Below are 25,324 nucleotides of genomic sequence, written 5' to 3' on the forward strand. Positions count from 1 at the left end.
CATCTTGTGAAATGCTGGAACACATTAATGCACATTATATACACCGTTTCCTAAGTGAAAAGCAAAATGTCTAAATATCAGTATGGTTTAAGGAAAGGCATGTCCACAGTCACACAACTGGTATCAACAGTGCATGAATTCTTTACTGTAGTTGATATGTCTAGTCAAATGGATGCCCTGTTTAGATTCATATTGGAATTCATGCAACGATGATGATGATTTAAGTGCATAGGATAAGTCATTCCACAGTTGAATCGCTGAGAAGGAGGAAGCCATTTTGCCATAATTCGTGTTGCATTTAGGTAATAGAAAGTTGTGATTATGGGCAAACCTAGTGCTATTGGTATTTGTGAGCAACCTAGAATCTATTAATTGAAATGCGAGCTGTTTAAGTAATTTAAATAGAGTGATAAGTAAATGAAATTTAAGCAAGCCAGATATAGGAAGAATGAAGTTACCCTGAAGGAGCAGAGCAGCATTAGAGTAAGAAGAACTGTTGGTAATAATGCGAATGGCCTGGTTCTGAATGTGTTGTATGGACGAAAGATGACAGTTATATTTCTCTACGTAGTAATGCCATATGTAAAGTGACTATGTATGAAGGCAAAGTATGAAGACAATAAGGTGTGAACAGAAAAAACTGATTAGATCTAATGAGAGCTCTTACTCCGAAAGCAGTTTTTTGCCTCACATAAGCAATATGATTATTAAACTTCAAGTTAGGGTCTAATTTTACACCAAGGAAAGTTACACAATTGGCTGCTGGGATTAAATTATAGCTTATCGATACTTGCGGTAGATAAGGAAGAACTTTCTGAGACGATTTAAAAATCATGAACTGAGTTTCAAGCGGGTTCAAAAGTAGGTTGTTAAAAGAACACCCCTGAATAACTTTGGGCAATTCGTTGTTCATGTAGTGATCAGCGTTGTTAATGATTTGTGTGACATAGAAATGGCGGTATCATCAACGTAAAGGGTAATGTTAGAAAGATCAATGCAATCAGGTAAATCATTAATGTAGATACAAAACAATAAAGGGCCAAGTATTGAGCCCTGCAGTACCCCTTGATTAATAACCTTAACATTTGAGTAAACTCCACCTACGCAGACTGATTGTTCGCGATCAAGTAATTTTTTTTATAAGTTAAAGGTGGACCAGTGATACCAAATGATTGTAGTTTAGTAAACAACATATTATCATTAATGGTTTCAAAGGCTTTAGTAAAACCAAAAAATACACAACCGACAAAGTCGCCATTGTCGATGGCAGATTAAGGAATCAATTAATGATATTAAAGCTAAGTTGGTTGAACTACCTGCACGAAAACCAAATTGGCAAGGCTTTAGTAAATTAAATTTGTCTAGGTACTTAACACGTTTCAGAAATAATTTTTTAACAATTTTTCAATAATTTTGCTAATTGAGGACAGAATAGCGCTAGGGCGATAGTTTAGGACCTCTGTAATATCACCTTCTTTGTGCACAGGGATTAACCTGTCCTTCTTAAGTGAGCCCAGAAAGGTATCACATTTAAATATGAGATTAATTATATTGCTTAATACTTCCACAATATATGAAGCAACAAGCTTTAAGTGATAAGCAGAAATATTATCTAGCCCGGCGCTAGAGTTTCTTAGATTGAGGATTATAGAACACACTTCCTCAGAGGTGACAGGAAGAGAAAAAATGTATGGTTACAAGTTGTAAGACGATATGATGAAGCTACAGGCCTATTATTGCATATCTCATAGAAGTAATCACTAAACGAGTTAGCAATGCCAGATGCCTCAGTGTAGGTTTGTTGTTTATAATTTATTGTATCAATTATTCTACTAACCTGCGGTCTAGTCAAAAAGTCACTCAAAAGTTTCCATTTTTTCTTGGGGTTATTTTTTGTCTTACTAAATTCTTTTTCATGATAAGGTCGCTCAGATTATTTTACAAGGTTATTCAACAGATTGCTATATATATTATACCGAAGTTCTAGACCTACATTGAATGGCTGTTTTTTAGTTTTCCTATATAGATTATCTTTCTTTCGCACGCTAGTTAACAATCCTTTTGTTAATCAAGGATTGTGCGGAAATGTAAATATTTTCTTGCATTTGAGCATTTTAGGGTTTGCATACACAGCTTTAAGAAACAAAGGGCAGAAATTCTCTAGTGCTCTTTCAGGATCATGCAAATTCCCAAAGGAAGTCCAGTCAGTATCATGAATTGTATTGATAAAGTTGTCCTGATATAACCTAGAAATTGTGGGGATGCGCGACTCTCACGCGTCCCCAGAGATCTAGTTTTCCCGCATAGCCCCCGTCTCCGTGCAGCTTCGCCGCGCACGCGGCGGTCGGAGTGGTTGAAGCGCAGTGCAAGAGATAGCGCGAGTGTTGCGCTGCGGTGGGGTTACTTGGGCGGCGGACCGACGAACGCGGCGGACGTCCCGCGTGTGCGCTGATCCATGCTTCTGCGAGACCGTCTCGCGTGGCCGCCTTCGAACGCGCCACCGTTCGCGTGACCATACGCGCGAACGACCAGGCGTTGGGATCCAGCATGGGGCGAACATATTCGCTCGCTATCCGGTCGCGGTGAGTCGGACTTCTAGATTTGTCGCGCGCCCATGGGCATGTTTTGTGGATAGCAACTCGGCTACCAGGCATTGATCTATGAAAGGTGCAATAAATGCCCTTGTGATTGTTTGCACTACTGTGTTGTCGTTCCTTTGTCCCAAGAGTATGGGAGGAGGACTCCACAAAGTAAAATGGCAAGTGCTATAGTGAGGTAGTTTTGCGGCAAAAGTTACAAGTACAGGAAGATGATCAGTGATAAGTACATCAATGACGCCTGCATGTGGCGTTGGTGTGATATTGCTTAAAGCGTGGTCAAGAAGGGTACCATTTCCATTGGGTGAAAATCGTGTAGGGGAGGAAATTAGGGACTCAAGCCCAAAACCAAGAAAGCAATCACTATATGCCATTGTGCTGTTATGCGTGTCCAATAAATTAATATTGACATCACCAACCAGCACAGCTTTCTTGTTTTCAGCAGAAATTATATTGAGTACTGCAGCAAAATTGTGTAGAAAATCCTGGATAGATGAAGATGAGGAACATTAAATGCATGCAATGATCAAATTGTTAAGATTGCAAGAAAGGGAAACATTAGGTTCAATCTACATGGTTTCACAGTTCAAGACATTTAAAGACAAGTCAAACCTACGCTTGTACTTAATTTTAGACTATATAAATATAGCCGAGCTGGGGGGGGGGGGGAGGCGTAGCGACCAGAATCACGATGACAATATTCCGAATTGTACGACCGAAAACCATACAGATTACCATCACAAGAGCCTAATTACATTTCAGTAATACACAGAAATGAAAAAGAATGACAGTGATTCAGAGAAGGCAGCAATGCTGTCATGGTTTTTGCACAAACTATGCGCATTGATGTGCAGTAACAAAGGCAGAATTAGAGAGCAACGATTTTGTTTCCTCGGGTGAAAGCAGTGACATGATGATATAAAACAAAGATTGTAATATAGGAAAGCTAAACTGCAGAAATCCGCGTCAAGTGAATACGCGAAGATCAGAGTCTGCATTTATCCAAAAGACTCTGCTGTCATGACTCAGCCTAGGGGAACCACCATTTCTTTTCTTTTTTCTTCTTTTTTTTTTTAGAGGAAGCACTTTGCTAAACAGCTTCTTATTGGTCATAGATGTTTGTTGACAAAAACAGGACTATCATTACTTACAGGCATCCCCTATCTGGGACGTACGTAAACGCGCTTTGCAAAGGAATTCATTTTTCTTTTCGCGTGAACAGAAACACGCAATGATGCTTTTTTCAGCTGTTTTACTGGCTACACGGTGAACAGCGTCAATGAGGTCAGTCGATGCGACAGGGCATTCAATTACTTCTCCAATGGTTTTCAATATAATTGCGCGATCCTCGCCTTGTGCACAAGGGCACCTTTGATTTCAAAGTTATTCAGCCTGCTGTATTGCTCCAGATCTGTAATCCTCTTGGATAGCTGTTCGTTTTTGGCCCTCAGCGTTTTGATTGAATTGACCAATTCCTCAACAGACGAGTTTTATGCCGAGTTTATAGTCGACTTTATACTGATGATTGTGTCGTCTTTAAAAAGATATGTTCCACAGAGGACCACATGTCTTTGCAATCAGAGATTCTGGCAATTGATAAGTGGTATGAGATGTGGTGTATGGAGTTAAACAAGGAACTGGTTTCTCACTTCACTAGAAAGAAAAATCCCTACCCACTCACTTATTACCTTTGAAATCACACAACTCTTAAGTTGATTTATGTAAATATCTTGGCATAACATTAAACAACAGATTATCATGGCCCATGCACAGTGCAGTTATTCGTGCACACTGCAGCTTTTCAAAAAATTTTTTTTTTAAGAAAGCTTAGGAATGCTCCAATAAGCACTAAAATTTTATCGTATAATTGTTGCATCAGAAGTAAGTTATAATATGCGTCAAGCCAGTGGGAAACACAAAGTGAAGCACACAAAAAGATTTTTCAACTCGACCGTGTACAAAGGAAATCTGTAAGGTTTATTTTCAGAAAATATATAAGATTAGATTCCCCGTCACAACTCGCGAAAAACAAACAATATTGCTACATTGGAAACAAGCATGAGAATTAATTTATTAATGCTGTTCTACAACAGTCTTTCAGGAAAAATTTTATTAATCTTCCAGCTTGTGTAAAACCTTCTTCCTCCAGGAGAACAAGACACACAAGTGAACATTCACTGCCACCAATTCTCGCAAGAACTGATTTCTATGAACACTGTTTTTCCCTAGTACAGTGAAAGATTGGAACGAATCATTATCCAGTGTGTTTATATCTAATAATTTTCTGCAAGAGTTATAGTATTTCTTCAGTTAGCAATAACATCAATTATTGATGTTACTGATGTTAAACGTAAAAGTGAGAAATAAATTTTTCACTTTTATGTTTATGTTAATTTGTGTGATAATTTGCACGTTTCTTTAATCTATGCATACTACCCCTGTGAGGGCCAAATCATTGGCCTGCAGTACATATAAATAAATAAAATAGAATAAACAGCTAATAACTGTTGATGCCTTTATCAAGTTAGTGTACGAGTGTCTACCAAGTTGACATTTCCGAAGTCCCCAAATCTTCCAGGATTTCTCCGAGTGTCTTTGCAAAATTCCCTGAGTGACAGAACTTGTTTTATGTCATCAAGACAGGCTGACACCATGTGGCCAGATGCTGTCACTCTCTAGTAAGCATGCTAAAAATAATAATAAATGACCTAATCCAGTTTGAATAGTAAGGAGTAGCATTTATTTCATTTCAAAAAGAAATCAGAAGGGAGGGCTTATAAAAATGCACAGCGAATAAAATATCTTTGAAAAATATGGTAAAACTCATTGCAAATCAAGTCGAACATTCTCATCTACGAATAAAAAGGAAGTGCATACAGAAACAAATATTTTCGAATATCCCCTTCAGTCACGTACAAGTATTATGATCGACTGTCGATACATGTGTGAAACATAGATGCTGCTTGAGACTCCACTGAAAGCAAATCAAGGTGGCAGGACTGAGAATTTTATGATGAGTCATCATAATTATAGAGTAACTAAATATTTTAATATTGTAAAGTCAGTCATGCTATCTTTCTTCCTAAAACGGATTAAATCCCCCGCTCGAACTACATGCACAAGTTATCCACCGGCCTCAAGTATTCCAAGAAAGAAAAAAATATATTTCGAGGTTGCTGCCAACATGCCCCACGTCAATCATCACATAAAACACGGTAGTGCCTTCATCAAAGCGGCACCCCGTAACCATACATGTCACTCTGAAGTAAAATGGAAGTAATTTGGGTTATCAGAATGTTTAATTTACCCTAAGCTTAACATTTGTGCTCTATTCCTAGCTACCTCTGCACAGAAATGGCAAAATAGGTCGCATCCACAAATGTGGACGCCATGATTTAAGGGGATATGAACTATATCAACTAATAGCAAGCTCATTGGTATGAGGCCCGAACTTTGTCACAGTGAGATTCTCTCTAAGCAGGTGGTGCGTGAACCTCATCTGTCCTGACATAGTCTCAGCCCTCGCACAACGCCTCAGTGTTGCGTTTCATTGCTTTAAAGAGTTCATTTTCTGTTTGGATGCGGGACACCTGCATCTCGACCTCGACCAACACTTTGTTCTTTGAGCTCAAGCTCCTTGAAAGAAGTGGCAGCACGCGTCCTTTCCCATTTATTCCTCAATGCATAGGCCCTTTCTTTCTCGTCCTCCTTCCACCGTGCATTAGCCCCATGGACCATTTGAAGCATCCTCTTGGCGATTCGTGCAGTCAACTTCCGATTTTTAGGACTCCTTAGGGGCCACGAAACGTCCCGAAAATTGGGCAGTTCGAAAAAAATGAATGCATGTCTTACTGCCCTTAAAGGCTCAAATCGCCATAGGCACATCCGAAAAGGCCTGCCAGTACACTTATTTGGCACATCGGTGCTCATACTGTGACATAACATGGCAGGTGGACGCGTGTATAATTAATGAATGCATACTGTGTCCCGTGACAATTACCCCTTCCCATGCTTGTTATGCTTCACCGCGTAACAACGCTGTATTGAGCTGAAGCTGACTTTTGGGAACCGGCTCCATGCAACGCGCCGTGCTTTCCGAGTTTCGAAGCTAATCGCGAGGACAAAGTCAGTGCCATTGCTGACAGCAGCGAATTCTTTCAATGAAAAACACAGCGCCACACGGCAAGATGTGGAATAGCGATCGTCGAAGCAGCTAGGCCTAGCGTTTGCCGCGGTGATGGCTACAGCTGCCAGCGGATCAGTGTGTCTAGAGCACCGGTTCAAGGTGGCGAGGTAATCAAAACGGTGGTGGTGGTGGCTTTCATTAATGCCGTTTCGGACCTGCAATCACTGAAAAATGTCCGCAAAATGGTACGGCGAATTGTTCTTGCGTCCGAAATTTCGGACGTTCCTATATATTGACCATTGGGTACATGGTGGTGCCGCGAAGCCATCCGAATTATCGGCCGTACGGTTACCACAACTTTCGTTCCCTGTCAATCAAATTACAGCTAATTTCCTGCAATAGATGCAAGAATTCCCCGAGTTTTCCCCGGGTATTTCCAGACTATCTAAAATCCCCCGAGAATGCCCGGTTGGTAGACACCCTGTGTATGCCAATTTTTTTTTTTTTCGTTTTCTTTAAGGTGCCTCCTGGTTTGCAAAGGGCCTTTGACAGCTTCTGTCTGTCCTGGAAGACAGCTTGACCACTCTCGAAGTAAAGAAATAAATCGCGATTTCGCTCGGACCTTGTGTACGACAGGAGAGAGCGTGCTTCAGGCCCACCTTCCTCGCTCACAAACACGAGACTGAGCCATATTTGCCAGCTCACCCTCGCACATACAGCATACGGAGTGCGGAGACAATTTTATCGCCCTTGGGCTTTATACGGAATCTCACGGCGATTGTAGAAATGTGCCAGGAGTGTATATATATTGTATTTACACGCATAATGATCGCACCCCTGAATTTTGTCATCAAAATTCGATTTTTTTCTTTCCCGTGTAATGATCGCACCCTGAACTTGTCACAGCAATATGTCGTGTGCCAAGTCTAGCTAATGATGATCGCACTTACCATCTGTCGAATGCTACGCGGACGACTCTTGGAGACATACCAAGCGGTCTGCACACACCCAACATTCTTAAGCAGATGCCCTATTTCATTCCTTTCATCACTTTCCGCACTTCCATGAAAAAAAAAAAAAAAGCTACAACCAAACTTGCCTCGGCTTTATTATTTGTAGGCTTCATAATGGTGTTGGTCAACAACAACAACATAAAGGGCACCTTTCGATTCTTCTCGTCTGCACTCATTGGCATGCAACAAATCGCGAGTGGCAACGATAGTGGCCCCATTTGCACTGATATGTTAGAAGTGTACCCTATTCATACGCCAACGCCTGTAACGCAGCTAAGATATTCGCCCACCCTTAGCAGAAACATGCCATATTAGAATAGCAATAAAGATAAATGGCGCAGTTTCCGCAGCAAGCCCGCCACGTTTTTCTATGTCACTGGCAGCTAAGCGCACCCATCTCTGTTTCTGTCCCCTCAAAGTGGACATGACTACATTATTGCCGTAAACTTGCCGATATTAACTATATTATTCATTACTGATACGGAAGAAACTGTTTCAATGCATGTAATGTACTCACTAGAAAAAAAATAATTGCGTTCAGCTTGCTCCGCCAGCCGCCATTTTTGTTTTAGTGTCCCGCACTGACAGCGGCAGCCACCTGCTTGTCATCTTGCAGCAAATGTGGGATGAAAAAGAATTTTTTTTTTTCATGGGAAATTTTACTCGCGTAATGATTGCACCCTGAATTTGCGTAAATTTTTTTGACAAAAAAGTGAGATCATTATGCGAGTAAATACGGTAGATGCTGTCGCAATAAAACATTTTGCCTTTATTTACCATGTGTAGTTGGACGTGGCTCAGCATCTTCTTGGGTGAATTAATTTTCATTCGCAGTCTCTCTTCTGCTAAAATGCCTAGTTTCATCACGGAAGACACTTTATAAGGTCGGAATCACTACTGGCATTTGTTTGGTGAAGTTCCTCAGAGATGTTACCAGACTGTCATCTTGCACAAAAACAGAAAAGGAGACTCAACAGCAGCTGCTATCAAAGAAAGACAAGGCCTTTCTGGGCACATTAGTGTACCATGTGGTCTGTTCCATGTTTTTCCATGTTTGTGATTCCAGAGTGGGGAGATATACCTTGTCTTTCTTCGATGACAACCACTCCTGAATGGACTTCACCTATGCCACCTTACCCTGCTTTAGTACAACCTTACTCTTATATAGAACAGTTCATTTAACCATTATATTTCTTTAGTTTACTGTGTTTCTTTTTAGACTGCACAACCTTTGGGATCGGCCCACATTTTTAGACTGCACTAGCCCTATCTCTGGGATCAGGCCATATTTTGTTGAGTAAAACCGCATGTCCTGGTCCCGTACTAGATGAGCGCATATAGTTTACATTTCAGTTTTTTGACTAATCGCACATTACTGCTGGTCCGTACATAGCTCTATGCTAACTTGATGCGTCAGATTCACTGCAAGCTTCATTTTGAAACTTTTTTCGTTGTCCTATGCGCATTAGAAGGCTTCAAATCAGCTTATTTGATGAAATAAGTGGTTAGGTGCCACAAACTGTAAATCAACCTGAACTCGCCAAGAAGCCCTTGTCTAAGTTGTCTTCAAGAACTTTGGTGGAGACACCGAAGGTCTCCAAGCATTTTGTTATGTAGCGGAAATCTAGAAATCATGTACCAAGAAGCAAATACATTAGAAATAGTTACATCAAGTAGGACTTTTTTTTTCTTAAACAAAGCGACAGCCCACTTTGTTAGTTTGTTTTGATGACCCAGGCCCAACAAAAGTAACAGATGCTGATTTGTAACTGGATATATTGATCCACCGCCATACTCACACAAATGAGCTTAAGTTGAGGTTTTGTTTTGCAATCACTACTGCCAGACCTATATAGAACACACTGGAACACTTTTTGAAGCAGACATGGTGCAATTGTTGTAAAAATTGGGCCTTTGTAGCAGCATATAGCAGCAGTTCCACCATTGGGGAACCTCACCAGGCCTGGTGAAAAATTTGGTCATACATTAGAAGTTGTAAAGTGCCATCCAGGAAGTTTTCGACAACAAAAAAATTTATAAAAGGGTTGTGCAGTAGCTAACATACAAGCAAATAAAATGTTACCAGGCCTCAGTGTGAGGAGGCAAGCTACCCTCCCCAAAGCAGAGACTCTTGAATTGCCTCAACCAGCACCCACAAGTGATGTTCCTCTGCCTCCTTTTCTCAAGTGAAACCGAGCGCCTGAGTAATGTTTACAGTCATCGTCCGACTTTTCGGACTCCCTAGAGGCCACGAAAACATTCGAAAAATCGGGCTGCCCGAAAAAATGAATGCATGCCTTTTACTGCCCCCAAGGGCTCAAATTGCTACAGGCACGTCCGAAATAGCTCTGAAGGCCTGCTGTTACACTTATTAGGCATATCGCTACTATTACTGTAACAGGAAACGGTGGGTGCACAAGTGTATAATTAAGGAATACAGACTGCGTCCTGTGAAAATTGCTCCTTCCCACTCTTCTTATGCTTCACCGCAATACTTCGCTTATGCTTCACCGCAATACTTCGCATATGCTTCACCGCGTAACACGTAACAAATGTACTGAGGCACAGCTAACTTTCGGGAACAGGAATTATGCAACGCGCCGTGCTTTCCAAGCTTCAAAGCCATTGGCGAGAATATCCACCATTGGTGAGAGACATCCACCATTCACGAGCATTAAAAATGTGGGATCAGCGCCATTGCTGACGGCGGCAAATTCTTTCAATGAAAAACAAGGCACCGAACAGCAAGAAGCTTGGTAGCGAACGTCAAAGCAGGTAGGCCTTCCGCTGCCGCGGTGGTGGTATGGCTGCTCCGTGCAACAGCGCCGGTTCGAGGCAGCGAGATAATCAAAATGGCGGCAGAGGTGGCTTTGATTAATGCAATTTCGGACCTGCGGTCACGGCGAAGGGTTTTTGCATCTGAAATTTCAGACACTCTTATAGATATGACACTACAGGATACGAAGCGGTGACACAAGGGTGTCCGAATTATCGGGCATCCAGAAAATCGGTCATTGACTGTACACCATGAACTTTGTCTCCCCCTTTCTTGTCTCCCTCCTTTCCTTGCTGCATGGAACATTTACAGAGGTGGATTTGCATGCTCCGCATTTCATAAGAATCCCCGAGCTGTTTGCACTGCTGCTGGCTATTTGCTCAAACTGCAGGAACTACAAACTATGCAGAAGCATCACACATGCAACATCGCTGCTGGCAAGGTGCCAGTCCTCCGAGAAAATGGGCACAAAAGCTTTTGTTTGAAATCTGAGCTGTTTCTGAAGCACACATTGGTGTAATACTTTGCAGACAAAATTTTCACTGCCGAAACCTATGCCAGCAGACGTATTTTGCAATGCTCAAACCTGTGACAGGCACTTTAGATGCAGATCACGACAATGTTTCATTTGCTCCTGAAATGCATGAACCGACAAAATATTCAATGAATTTACAGTTAACCTGCGTAACATAACATTGCAAGTTATATAGCTAAATGAATGTTAAATTAAATTCTGCGGTATTAAGTGTAAAAACCATGTTTCAATTATGAGACATGCTGTAGTGAGAGGCTCCGGATTAACTTTGGCCAACTGGGTTTCCTTGAAGTGCACCCAATGCACAGTACACAAATGTTTTTTCATTTCACCCGCACCGAAATGCAGCCGCCACGACCAGGATTCGATGCCGCACCGTCACGCTTAGTAGCGCAAGGCCATAGCCACTATGCCACAATATAACTTACCACATTGGGTAAGTTATATGGTCGACACAGAAAAGGTTTCCAGCTGTAGACTAGCATTCCATGTAAAGCAATGTTAGTACAAGCTCGACATAAGCTTATACCAGCAAACCATGCACATGACAATATTTTCTGCATAGCTTTTACTGTGAAGCAATGTATGTGCACTGTTTCCGTTTCCTCCTCACACTGCTAGCCTCTGTATACTGCTGCAACTGGTTCTTCCACTTCTCAATGTCATCAGGCAACCTTTCATTCAACCTTTATGCACTAGCAAGCAGTAGCACGAATTTCAACAACAAAAGCTGGCAAGGCAGTCTTCATGTGTGCCAAGACATCCACTCAAACATGTCATAGGCAGTGTCCAGAAGGCAACTGTCTCTGGCACAGCACACCTTTTATTTTATATAAAAACTAGGAAGACAGCTTGGCAGAAGTTGGCTATTATGAGAGCTCATGCATTAATCCTTTAAGTACCCTTTAAGCATTTAATTCATGAACATGAAACATCTGGACTGGCTGTGCCATCTAAGCAGTTAAACTAAAATTTTATAATAGGACTTGTTTTTATACAACAATGGCATGGCAAAGCTTATTGACTGGATTTGACATAGCGAACCAGCGCAAAAAGGCAAGCATGCCCTATGAACGACGAAGAAATTTCTAATTAAGTACGGTTCCGAGGACTTCAATGTTGATTACAACATGTATACAAAGGACAATGATAGTGACGAAGAGGCCATATTGCCAAAGGAACACAAATTATCCTAATATCATGAACTGGCTTAAGTCCATTGTTGTTTGACATTTAAGATTTAGAAATTTGTAGTGTATAAACATACTGCCAATAAATAGCATTGAATTCAAAGCCTGCTAATGTGTGTTTTAGACAGAAATTAAATGTTTTGCATTTCAGAATAATGCCCGGCACCCAAAGGGTTAAAGAGTCCGAAGAAACATTGAGATGACTCACGCGCTGGGAATCTGCAGAAAGAGGAGGAACTGGCCGCCTTCATAAGGGCTGTCTGGAGGCCCTTCAATAGCTGCCTGCCAGTGGGCACACAGAGGGTCCAGAGGCAGAGCCCCAATGCCCTCAGGAGGTTCTGTCTGCAACAAGCGCAGCTCCTGTTGCAGCCGCACAGCGCGCCAGGAGCCCTCAGGGCCCCAGTCGTAAGCACGGCCCCTGGGGCCTTCCCTGAGCTCCTGCAGGCACCGCCGGCACGGTGCACTGGCAACCCTGCATGCACCAGCACCGTCTCTTCAGCAATGTTGTCATGTAACGAAGCAAGAGCCCTACAAACAAACTTGCACATTGTTGCTCCTAGGTCAATGACATAATAAATCGATGTGCAGTACTAGTAACAAGATGGAACACCTGCAACCCATTTTCCATAAGAAAGAATACTGCATGAAACTTGTAAAACAAAACTGGTACAGACATCCGGAAAGCTGTATTTCATGCTTAAGAAACAGAAAGCAATAGAAATTATGGATGGACATAAATTCCAATGCTACCCGGTTACATGGCAATAAGATTGCAAACCCCAACTTAGGGTAATGCAGAGTGCGTCGAAACAGAACTAAGACCAAAACGAAAAATGAATAATCTACATTTTTGCCCGGAATGGAAAACGTAACCAAAGTGTTATTATTTTGTTCCAGAGTGAAACCGAAATATTTTTGATCGGTTTTCGGTTCAAGGGGAAAGTCTGCAATCCGAAACAACGGACTTCAGGAAACACCAAAATTAGCACGCATATCTAAAACAGAAATAGTGCGAGCGATCGCCGGTCGAGCCCTCCACTAATGTAAGCCTGTCTCCCAGTGCACAAGCAGATCCACATTGTAGCAAATCACAGGGCTTGCATGCTGAAGAGCTTATCGTTTCACTTTCTATGGGTGTCAACTTTTTGTTACTGAAGTTTTAACGTTCGTTTAAGTTCGTTTTATCAGAACAGCGGTCTCATATTTTGGAGAGTACACGTTATGACATGTTGCTCAGATCATGCCCAGTGCCTTGACTCAACGCACTGAGCATGATCTCAAAATTTATAATTCACTTATCGAGAAAAATAAATACTGTTTTTATCATTAATCTGCTTCAAAATTTTTTGCACAGGAACCAAAACTTATGAAACGTTGCAGATCATTTTGTTTCATTTCGTTCCAGGTCAGAACTGGAACGGGCAGTTTTTCAGTAGAATGAAACTAAAACCAGAATGAAAAACATTTTGTTCCGACACCCTGACTGCAGATACATGACCCCTTTCTGCCACCTGCTGTGTCCCACCAGAAAAGATCTGTCCCACAAGCCACCACACAGCAAACAATGAAATAAGGTCATGTGTGGCATGGGCCACCCCAAGATCTGCACAAGCTGATCCAACTTCTTTCTGATACTTCGCGTGAGGTGGTGAAGTAGCTCAATTACATAGAAAAGCCACAATGAATGTGAAGAGAGGCCTCAAAAATTGGGAGCACATGCAAAATCTCAGGGGCTATGTTGTACAATTCATGTTGTTATCTGCTGCTTGGCATCACACAGCGAGTTTTAGCAGATGGGCAATGGAAAGGGATTGTGTGCAGGTGAAACAAAGGCCGTACAATGCAGCAATAATGTTGCTAGTTGACCCCGAAGATTGCAGTATGCAGTTTCGCTTCAAAAAATATCTGAGAAGTGAAGCAGTTCTGTTGAACATCAGCACAGCAATAGAAGGCACCAGTGTACGAGGGCGATCATTGTGGACTGAAATGCAAGAAAGTCAAATAATAAAGTTATCTCAGTAGAATCAGTTAATGTTGTCAAATGAGGAAACAGAAGAAAGTATACAAAACAGGTTCCATATCAAAAATAACGTACAGCGCAAAGGACCAGGACAGCGATAGACGACATACACAGCGCTGACTTCCAACAATATTTTATTGCGTTGCCACATCGTGTGTATTTGTATATATACACACGATGTGGCAACGCAATAAAATATTGTTGGAAGTCAGCGCTGTGTATGTCGTCTATCGCTGTCCTGGTCCTTTGCGCTGTACGTTATTTTTGATCATGAATTACCAACTAGCCCAAGCAACCACCCTAGGTTCCATATTCAAACTTTTCTTATGGAGAGCATTTCCTCATTTGCTGGTAAATGGGCAGCTACCATTCGCGATTGCAATTAATGTGACAAACAGTTAATCGCTATGGCATGATGATGGAGCGTGTGTAGAGGCCCTGTTTTGCATAATGACAAACATTTACAACCATGAATTTCATTAATTATATATTTTCTGGGACCTTATGTCCCAGACCTGCACTATAGGCTATCAGTGAAAATGCAGTGGCAGGCTGCGCAATTTCCATCGGGCGTTCCATGCTGACAAAACGTGTGCGATTGTGAAGAAAAGCAATTTTATACCAACCAGTCAGAATGCTTTGGCATATACAGGTTGTCCCAGCTATCATGCACCAAGCTTTATTAAAGACGGATCATCCTACGTAAATCAGACTAAGTGCATGTTGTTCGGAGTGCAGTTGACAAAACAGAAGTAATTTTTTATTCCCGGCACCCAATTAGTTAATCAAAAGTAATCATCTAACATTACAATTGTTGTTATACAGTCGAACCCGACTATATCAAACTCGCAAAAAAATGCCTATCAGTTCAATATAGAGCATAATTCGATATAAGACTGCTAAAGAATTGGATGTCATAAAAGCACATACCATTTACAAAATCACTTTATTGATCAAACAGCTTAGTTTCGCGTGAAACAGTCCTGTATTTTCTTCTGCTTGGCCAGTTTCGCTGCCTGCGACGCTCGCAATTCTCTACATTGTGTAAGGGCTCATTCACACCGGCGACCGACAGTGGTCGCGTGACCAAGTTGGTCGCAAATGGTCGCTTTTCTCAAAAAGCGACCATTTTGGGCTAGTCGTTCTCTGCACGATCTTTCAGTCGCGCAACTGTGGTAGCAAAACTGATAAACCAATCAGCGGCACACCGGAAGTGATCTTTCATATGTCTACATCCGGCCTCCTCCTGTGCTGCGGCAAATTCCGCGTAGCTTCCGAGAGTTCTCGCTGAGAACGATAATCTTCGGGATTGCGACTTGCGGGTCATGCTCAGCCGGGCTTGCCGGTGTGAACATCAGTCGCCTTCGGTTGCTTTTTGAACGCGAGTCGCAAATGGTCGCGCGACCTCCTCATGTCACCGGTGTGAATGAGCCATAAGGAATCGGAGCAGCTGACGCCGCAACCTTCCACATTCGCGCAGAAGCGCCCATCACCTCGGAGGACGTAGGCAAAGGACAGTCGTTGCTTTCTTCATTGTGGCCACTTTCACTTGTGCTCGGTAGGATGCCGGCAATGTAGTCTTCATTTTCGGGCTCTCCCGTGGTCACGACACCATTATCTGCACTCACAAACTCGTCGACCGTCGATTCGTCAATGCCTTCCGGAAATTAAGACAGCTCAGTCCAAACTTCAGCAACACCAGCAGTGGCTTTGTCGAACTCATCAGAAATTAGTCATCACTGGGCATGCAGAAGCCGGCACACCTGAAGCAATTTCAGATGAACCACTTGTACATGGCCGTGCGTACACGTTGGGCGCCACGGGCACCGGGTCGCAAGTTTGTACGCTTTAGCCCTAATCTCCCCCTTATTTTTCAAAATCGTGCTGAGAGTGCTCCTCGTAATCTTGCACGCTGCAGGGAATCCGACTTCTCACTGCATTCGACCTGATTTATGATTTCGAGCTTCACAGCGAAAGGCGAATTCTGCCGCTTCATCACGGTAACACTGTGGGAGAAGGCCCACAAGGCGTAAACACAATAAACCCAAAAAGCAGCCGGACAACTCGCACTTGAGCCACCTTGCACGAGGAGGACACAAGAGCCTCTGATTGGCTGTCTGAGCAAGCCCTGCAGGCGGGCCAGGATCATTTTCTGCAGGGGGGTGTCGACGGCTCGCTCGACGCAGCGTGGTCACGGTAGGGAGAGCGGTTTGATGGAACTGCACCGCCGGGTTTACTTGCTACCACGAGGGAAAGCCAACTTCTGGGGGCACTTTTACGCTGCTTCACGCTTGATGTATCGGAAGCCGCTGCTATTTTCATTCGATAAAAGCGCAACTTTTGCTATATATACCTATTGTAACTATACCGTGTTCAGGAATTGTTAGATATAAAGAATAATTCGATGCAAACGGGTTCGATATAGTTGGGTTGGACAGTACATGTCAAACTGTCAATTAGAGAGTTGCAGATAATCGTAAGAGACATCAAAATGAGATGCTTCCAGCAAGGTGCACATTGTGCGTTTATTTTTTCCAGCGAAGAAAGACAGTCCATGAAATATGAAAAATATCACGCGAACACACACCCAAGCGAATGGGATAGCAGCACCATCCAACACTCTCTGTTGCAGATCAAGCTGTTTATCTCGGGCTTGCCGCTCAGGGCAGTGCATTTCCTTGACGTTAGTATGAAACAATCGCCGGGATCTGTTGACGCATTGTGAAAACAACACGCATGCAATTATCATAGCCACTCAGTGCAGGACCAGATGTACAGCTTGCTCTTCCACAGAGATCGTGTGATGGCGCTGCTAGGCTGTGCGTGCCAGCATATAAACACATTTTTCGTATTTCACATGTTTTTACACACTGCAAAGAAAAATAAACATATGATGGGTACCTTGCTGGAATCATCTCATTTTTACGTCTATTGCAGCAATTTACAACTCCCAGTAGACATTGACAACTCAAACTATTAAAAAAACGAGAATTAATTTGAATGAATTAATATTATGTTAGGGAATAAAAAGGAATCCAAGGACACCTAAATACTTGTTACGTGTTGTGGATGTGAAAGCATTAATGTCTAATTGAACACCACTAAGCAGTCCGAGCTATGAACTTCTTGCGGGCAAGTGAGCGCATTGAGAAGCTTGGCCAACTCCTAGACAGCACAAGTCTAGTGCACTTTGATCCACAACATCATGCTACCTTGCCCAACTGCCATAGAATCTAATCGAGACACTCCCAAGTAAGCAGCGGTGACATTTACGTGACCGCTTTCGTCATGCCAGGCTTGGCAATGGAAATTTCAGTCCAAGTAGCATGACGTCATAAAGCCGAGTGCACAGGCCTGCTATCTAGGAGGCGTTGGCTTGGCACATTTTGATTTGGCCTTACCAAGGCACAGTTAGAACACAGGAGACAGCTTGCACGGACAGGGACCACACGGATAACACAGGCTTCTGAGAGCGAGGGTGACATGGTGTCGCGACGATACCCTTTCCCCGCACGATACCCTATCCCCTTTCGTCGATGAAAGCAGTGCTCCCTCACTGGATCCTCGACACCGGATGGAAAGCGCAAGCGGCAGCGTTCCTGCCAGCGTATAAAGAGCACCGCCTCCCGCCCGCGCTTTGTGGGCTCGGTAACAGTGCCATGACACAGCCTCCTCATCCACCAACTTTCGCAATGCAGGTACTCGTGCCTACCTTCGCCTACGTTTTGCCAGCACTCTTCAACGTTTTATGGGTCGTCCTACCTCAGCTGGAAAAGCCATTCTACAATGGGAACTACAGAGCCTTTGTTTTGAGCACCCTGGAAGCGTCCATGAAAGCCACGCTCCCTCACTGGATCCTCGACACCGGATAGAAAGCGCAAGTGGCAGGGACAACATCGTTCCTGCCAGTGTATAAAGAGCACCGCCTCTCGCATGCGCTTTGTGGGCTCGGTAGCTGTGCCATGACACAGCTTCCTCATCCACTAACTTTCGCAATGCAGGTCAGTAAACCATACTGCCTTTTTGCTAAAAAAAACTAATAACTACGGTCTGCTACAGCTGCGGAGCCTGCAGTGTTGCAGGCTCTGCAGCTGGTGTCACTGGTGAATGTTTTGGTGTTATAAAATCCCTCCTGCTCTTGTCGGGCGATATAGGGACGAACCCTGGTCCTGACAAATTGGACTGTATTCTTGCTAAGCTGGAGACGTTGTCAACCGGTCAGGAACAATCACCGATTTTCAGGACCTTAAACGTCAGATGCGTTCTATCAACATAACCATTTCTGATTTGAGCAGGCATGTAGCAGACCTAGAAAGTGTTTTCCAGGGTGTCTCTACTCTCAAAACCAATTTACAGTGTGTCCAATATGTGTCCGCCAAGACTGCTGCTCTTGTTACTAAACCTTGAAGCTCGGTTAGATGACGCCGAAAATAGGTCACGCCTCAACAATATGATATTCTATGGCCTTTCGGATTCTAATTCGCGCGAAACGTTCGTCGAATCGGAAGAATTGCTAATCCACCATAGTCAAGACAAATTACACATAACCTTGGACCCATGTCAAATTGAGCGTGCACATAGTTTGGGCCGCTACGAAGGTGGTCAGCGGCCGATTACAGTGAAACTTTTGTCCTCTAAAACAAAAGAAACTGTTCTCTCAAACGGGCCCAAGTTAAAGGGCACTGATTTTAGCATTGGAGAAGATTTTTCCCTTCCTGTTCGTAAAGCACGCAAACACCTTGTCATGTTTGCAAAAGCAAAAACCGGACCGTTCTCCCTGCGGTACAAGACACTGTTTCTCGGAAAGAAATGCTACACCTTTGATGCTGTCACAGAAACTGCTACATAGCGCTTACCTCGCCATCGTCACAAGCCTAATCTTTGCGATACCGCCTCTCGAGAGAATATTTGCCTCTCGGTTATGTATACCAACATACGCAGCCTGCTTTCGAAGAGCGATCTTGTGTCCAGCCTCGTGTCTTCAACGGGCAGCAACCTGCTCGTCTTGACAGAGACTTGGCTGACTGATAATATAAGCAACGCTGAAGTTCTTTGCAACCTACCAAACTTTAATCTTTTCTGTGCTGATCGCACTAGCTCTCGAGGGGGTGGCATCCTTATTGCTACAAGCAATCAGCTACAGTGTTCCCACATCAACATCTCATCAGACCTTGAAATATTATGGCTCCTTTGTCGTGCCACACCAGCATCTATATTAATTGGCATTTGCTATAGACCCCCTCATAATAGCCCCAAATTCCACCGTAACTGCGCAACATTTTAAACGAACTTAAACTAGACATCCTAAGGCACACATCCTTTTTTGGAGATATCAACTATCCTGGCATAAATTGATGTGCCCCTCATGGACCTATTTTTAGGCAGGATGAATCCTGTGAATTTATGGATGTCTGCTTAAATTTTAACCTAGCCCAACTAGTAACCCAGCCTACACGCACCCTGGCAGCCTCAACGCTATTATCTCCGTGAAATCAGCTATCATAAAGTCATTCATGCATGCTTTAACTTCGCCTTAATAACAAATGCAACTTCACAAAAAACAATTTCTCTTTAAACAAAGGAAACTATGACGCCTTCAACGCGGAACTGGAGGCCTTTTTTACACCATATCAGGAGTCATTTGACGAACAAGACATCCACACAAACTAGTCAATATTTAAACCTAAAATGAATGAATTGACTAATATATGCCCAAATGCAGCTCCCGCTCTAACCACCACAAGCCATGGTTCACCACGACTCTTGGAAGATTAGAAAATAAAAAGAAACGTCTTTTCCGTAGTGCTAAACTGAGCAGAACAGACTGTGCATGGGAAAAATATTACGCTGCTGGAAAGGGGTATTTGGTCGCAGTAAAAAATGCTAAAGGTTCCTTTTATCATATCGACTTGCCGAACATGCTTACAGATAACCCGACTAAATTCTGGCAGCTTTTAAACCCCCAATCTTCGTGTGTTGTTACCCTGACTGACGATTCTGGATGTGTTATTTCAGAGGTTGAGTGCGCTAACATATTTAATTCTGCCTTCGCATCTGTATTCACTAAAGAACAAGACCCACCACCCCTCACCACAGCCAGTGACCCCACAACTGCAATGTCAGCTGTTACATTCTCAGAAACTGGCATATCCCTTCTTATAGATAAGTTAAAACTTTCTTCATCTATCAGCATTGATGAAATCAACACAAAGGTCTTAAAAAACACTCGCCATATGTTTGCCAAGTTTTTATGCTTGCTGTTCTCGCAGTCTGTTTCTACAGGTATCCTACCCCACGACTGGAAAGTGGGGAAGGTCGTCCCAGTCCACAAGTCGGGTAAAAAAGATTCACCACTTAACTACCGCCCCATATCACTAACCAACATACCCTGCAAGCTCATGGAACACGTCATTTACTCTTTAACAATGCAGTTTCTGGACTCAAATAAGTTCTTTCATTCATCACAGCATGGATTTCGTAAAGGATACTCCTGTGAAACTCAACTAGCCATTTTCGTTCATGACCAGCATGCCAACCTTGACGCTAACCTCCAAACTGACGCAATCTTCCTCGACTTTGCTAAGGCATTTGACAAGATACCCCATAACCGCCTATTCCTGAAACTTTCCGGCCTAAATTTGCATTGTGACATACTAGCATGGATAAAAGAATTCTTGACTCACAGCTCTTAATCAGTCGTCATTAATAAACAAATGTCTAACTTATTACTATTTTCTTCAGGGGTGCCATAAGGATCTGTCCTAGGGCCACTTTTCTTTTTAACTTATATTAACGACCTACCTCAGAAATTAGATTGCCATATTCGGATGTTTGCCGACAATTGCGTCATTCAGAAAACAGTTACTGACACCTTTAACCAGCAATCCCTACAAGATAACCTAAATCTGGTACAAAACTGGTGCAACGACTGGCTAATGAGACTTAATATAAACAAATGCAAATATATATCTTTCCACCGTCACAGTAATCCTCTCCCGTTTCCCTACACTATCCCTAACGTTCCTATCGACCCTGTCCAATCACTTAATGTCGCAGTGTTCATCTTAGTCATGATCTTACGTGGAATAGCCATATCGCAAACATTATTTCATCTGCTAACAAAACTTGGCTTCTTAAAGCGTCATCTCCACTATGCCCCCAAGCATGTTAAGCTACTCGCATACAAATCATTAATTTGATCAAAATTAAAATATGCATCGCCCATCTGGTCTCCGAAACAAGTATACCTTGCTAATTCACTTGAATCAGTTCAAAACAGGGCAACTAGATTCATTCATTCCTCGTACTCTTTTGATATCAGCATATTATCTCCGAAATCGCAGTCCAACCTACCTACTCTTGCACTTCGTCGCCACATTGCTAGTTTATGCTTATTTCATAAATTCTTTTATTCTGAGCTATCACAGGAACCCTACATCTGCCCTCCCCCATCATGCTTCTCTCTTCACACCGGACATTAGCAGCAGGTATCTTGACCACAAGCACGCACAACTTTTTCTTCGTCATTCTTTCCCCGGACTGCTAGCGACTGGAACGGCCTTCCCCAAGAACTTGCTGCCATCACATGCCTATCTATGTTTCTTAAACAAATTACGCGTGTGCTTGCATCACGATAATCATTTTTGTTTGCATAACTCGTCCAACATTTTTTCTGTATTCTGTTAATCTATTTGTGTCCCACCCCTAATGTAATACCCTCACATGAGGGTCTTTAAGGAAATAAGTGAAGTGAAGCAACACTTGGAATGCTATAACGGCAACATCGGGCCCCTTTCCCCTGCTCTGCTCCGTCAAGGCACGCTCATGACATGGCGTCGCAGCCAATGAAAATTTAGGGACTGTTTCTCGCTTGTCCATACGACAGATGCTGGCTTTTTTGCTCAATGGGCCATTTGAAGCTTTTGCATCAAAATTACCAATAGCTTCTCAACTAGACTCTGAACAACATGCATTTGGTCTTAGTCCTGTAGGATGATCAGTCTGTTTTTAAAGTTCGGTGGGCAACAGCTGGGACAGCCTGTAGAAAGGAAGCGGGAACAAACACAATAGAACTTGTAGCTCTGTACCCATGGTAAGAAAGTCCACACAAAGTGCTCCCTCTTATACAATGCAGCCATAGCAAACTAGTACAAAGACAACCCTCTCAGGATCAGTAGTGTTGGCTACAGTAGCATAGCCTTTACAATAAAATAAAATGAGAATAAAAGAAAGCAAGACCTTTCAGTTCCTATACAAGGCCCTCGCATGGTAGCTGAAACATCTTGCTTTCTAATCTTTATGTTTTTGGTTGGCGTCCGTTTTATCTTTCAGTATGAGGAATTCCACCCGGACAAGTTTTCATTGAACTCTTGATTTCATCAAATAAAATGAAATCTAGAAACTTTGGTTACGTCTATGTAGAGCCCAATAAAAATGGTTTCCAGTGCTCCATGGCACATGCAATCTACAAACTACAAGCCACTTGTTTCTTGCAGAAAATAAGTGGTACGCACAGACGGCTGTAAAGGATCCTCCAAGAAGTGACTTTGTGAGGAGGCTTGAAGAGAGGCCAACGGTGTTTGATGAACAAAGACCAGTGATCTTCACTGAGTTCACACTCCAGAATATGCCGCCAGCGGCGGCAAACCTGGCTACAATGCCACAGTGACACATCATCCAGCCGTCTGAAGATGAGGGACAGCACTACATGTGGCAGAGACAAGAAGGTGTAAGTACCACACAATCACATCATTATGGCACAAAGTTAAACCAATGCCTTGCTCATTAGAATCAAAAGTTCCATCTATGTGCCTAATGATTAATTATAAAGGAAAAGTATCCTCTACACATTACACATGATATCCAGAACCTCCCACAGACCTCAATGCCTTTCACTGCCAGGGAATTATCCCCAACACGTATAACCAGGTATGAGGCCCCTTCTGCACCCTGCCTGCAGTACAAAGCACATTCATTTTCTTCAGAAACTACTCCCAATAACAATTCTGGAGTGAATAATTCCTCACTTGAGTGCTTGTGGCAGTATCCCTAAGTTGAGGACACGAAGACATTCAATTTGAATAACTACCAATGCAAAAATTGCAAGACTTTTAGCAAGTTATTGTTTGTCTCACTTGTGATGTAAGGTTGTAACTTCGGAGGTACATACTGCAGAGTCACTCTCTTTAAAGGCTCATCACCAAGTTATTGCTATGGTGGGCATCCCACAAGGCAGCCTACAGATTAACTTGGTACTTTATGATTTCTTACAGCAGTATTGACATGAAAATTCTATGTCAAAGCAAATAGCTTTTAAACCACTCCATTTGAAATTCCTTACAGCATAACAAATACGAGGACAAGGGCAAAAACCTGCGATGTAGAAGCTCGATTCTTACCTTGGCATCAAAACCCGAACATAAATATACAACGCACAAATACACATTCTCACTGTGTGTACATGCCACATTGGCATAATTTTATACCAAGATAGTAATAAAATCATACTAATAGTATACGAATACATATGATGAAAATACACCTATGTTCTCATGTGAATTACAAAAATACATACTTTATTGTTATAACTATTACCCAATATACAGATAGAATACAAAGGCAATCATTTTACACCCGAAAATAAAACTACTCAAATGCATACAGTAAAGAATGCTACAGAAATCTGAGAACTGTCTACTAATGCGTAAGCCTTCTTTGGTTCGGCCGATACTTTGCTTTTACTTACTTAGCTTATGCACGCTTACTCTTCCACCAATCATTTACTGTTGCACTATTATAACAATTACGTGTTAACGTGGCCAATTTGCATTTACTTTGCAGATATAAAGCATCACGGTATGGACAGATCTTGCTGGGGTACTCGCCAAATATGCACTTACATGAACATGCAATTGCAAATGCAAAAGGCAAGAAGGAAAATATCCTACAGGTCATCCGTCCCAATATACCACTTTTACCGACCAAACATTATGCATGTTGATTCCCACTTGTGTCCCCTCTTTTTTTCTTTTTTTAGGTAGCTGCTGACCCCATAATTATGGTACAAAGCCTCAATGCTTCAATTTCTTGAGACCACAAGTAATGAATTACAGCACCTTTTATTTTTATATGACCTGTTCAAAATGTGCCTCAAGTGCATTGCTGCTTTGGACATGAAAAAGGAGACTCATCACAACACTGAAAGTAGAGGGGACAGTCATGTGGTATCAAAACCAACTTAAGAGCCCGCCAGTCAGCCCAGTGCAATGGTTGATTAACATACAATGACCATGCCACTGAAAGCTGCCAAATCCACCCTTCCAACAATTAGCTTCTCTTGGAAACACAGGGGGATACCCTCTCCCCTCGTCCCATTGAGTACTAAATGGGCTCGGCTTTTGGCAGCACTGCTATAGTGCATGTGTATGTGTCAGTGTTATCTACTTACCTGACAACCTGTGAACTTAAAAATTCATAAAATGCTATACAAACACACGACATCGAAAAGGTGCAGCAGAGAGGAGAACAGCACACATTTATAAAAATAAAGTTTGCCCTGAATGCGTGCCTTTTAAGGATTACATACATACTTTATTGATGAGAGTTTACATTTAAATGCAGCACAAAAGCATCAACAAACTTGGCACAGATAATACTGCCAAGCTAAACACTGTAATTAAAGGGAAATTAAAGGCACATATTAAGTCTATGAGGACTTAAAATAGCATTCCAGAATTCTCGCAGTGCTTCTTTCGTGCCAAGAAAATGCTCAGGTTAAGAGGAAATCATGTCTGAAAGGTTCGCATATTCTAGTGCGATTCAAATCACCTGCCGCCGATCGTGGAGTTCCAATGTTCCATACACCATCACCACCACCCTTTACTGCTGTCAATGAATAAAACTGCGCATGACAGTTGGCGTTAGTTTCTTGCGCAAAAAGCCAGAAATTGAGCCAGGACAGAGTCGACAGTGCAGAAGAGGAAGGGAAAGCACGCTAAATCATAAACATGATCTTTGACACTCGTCGCAAAGGGCCTCATTCTCTGCTACTTGCAGTTTGTGCAGGTT

General features: G+C 42.6%; 1 protein-coding gene across 1 annotated transcript in view; it reads right to left on the reverse strand.

Annotated features, from left to right (window-relative positions):
* Positions 1–25,324, reverse strand: part of morgue (modifier of rpr and grim, ubiquitously expressed) — a 59,628-nt gene that overhangs the window by 24,712 nt on the left and 9,592 nt on the right. The window contains exons 4-5 of the mRNA XM_075673921.1: positions 22,771–22,960; positions 12,446–12,709 (exon numbers count right to left, since the gene is read on the reverse strand). Coding sequence (XP_075530036.1) covers positions 12,446–12,709; positions 22,771–22,960 — 454 coding nt within the window. The remainder of the gene's footprint in view (positions 1–12,445; positions 12,710–22,770; positions 22,961–25,324) is intronic.

This window comes from Dermacentor variabilis, chromosome 1 (assembly GCF_050947875.1).
Source record: "Dermacentor variabilis isolate Ectoservices chromosome 1, ASM5094787v1, whole genome shotgun sequence".
NCBI lineage: Eukaryota > Metazoa > Arthropoda > Arachnida > Ixodida > Ixodidae > Dermacentor > Dermacentor variabilis.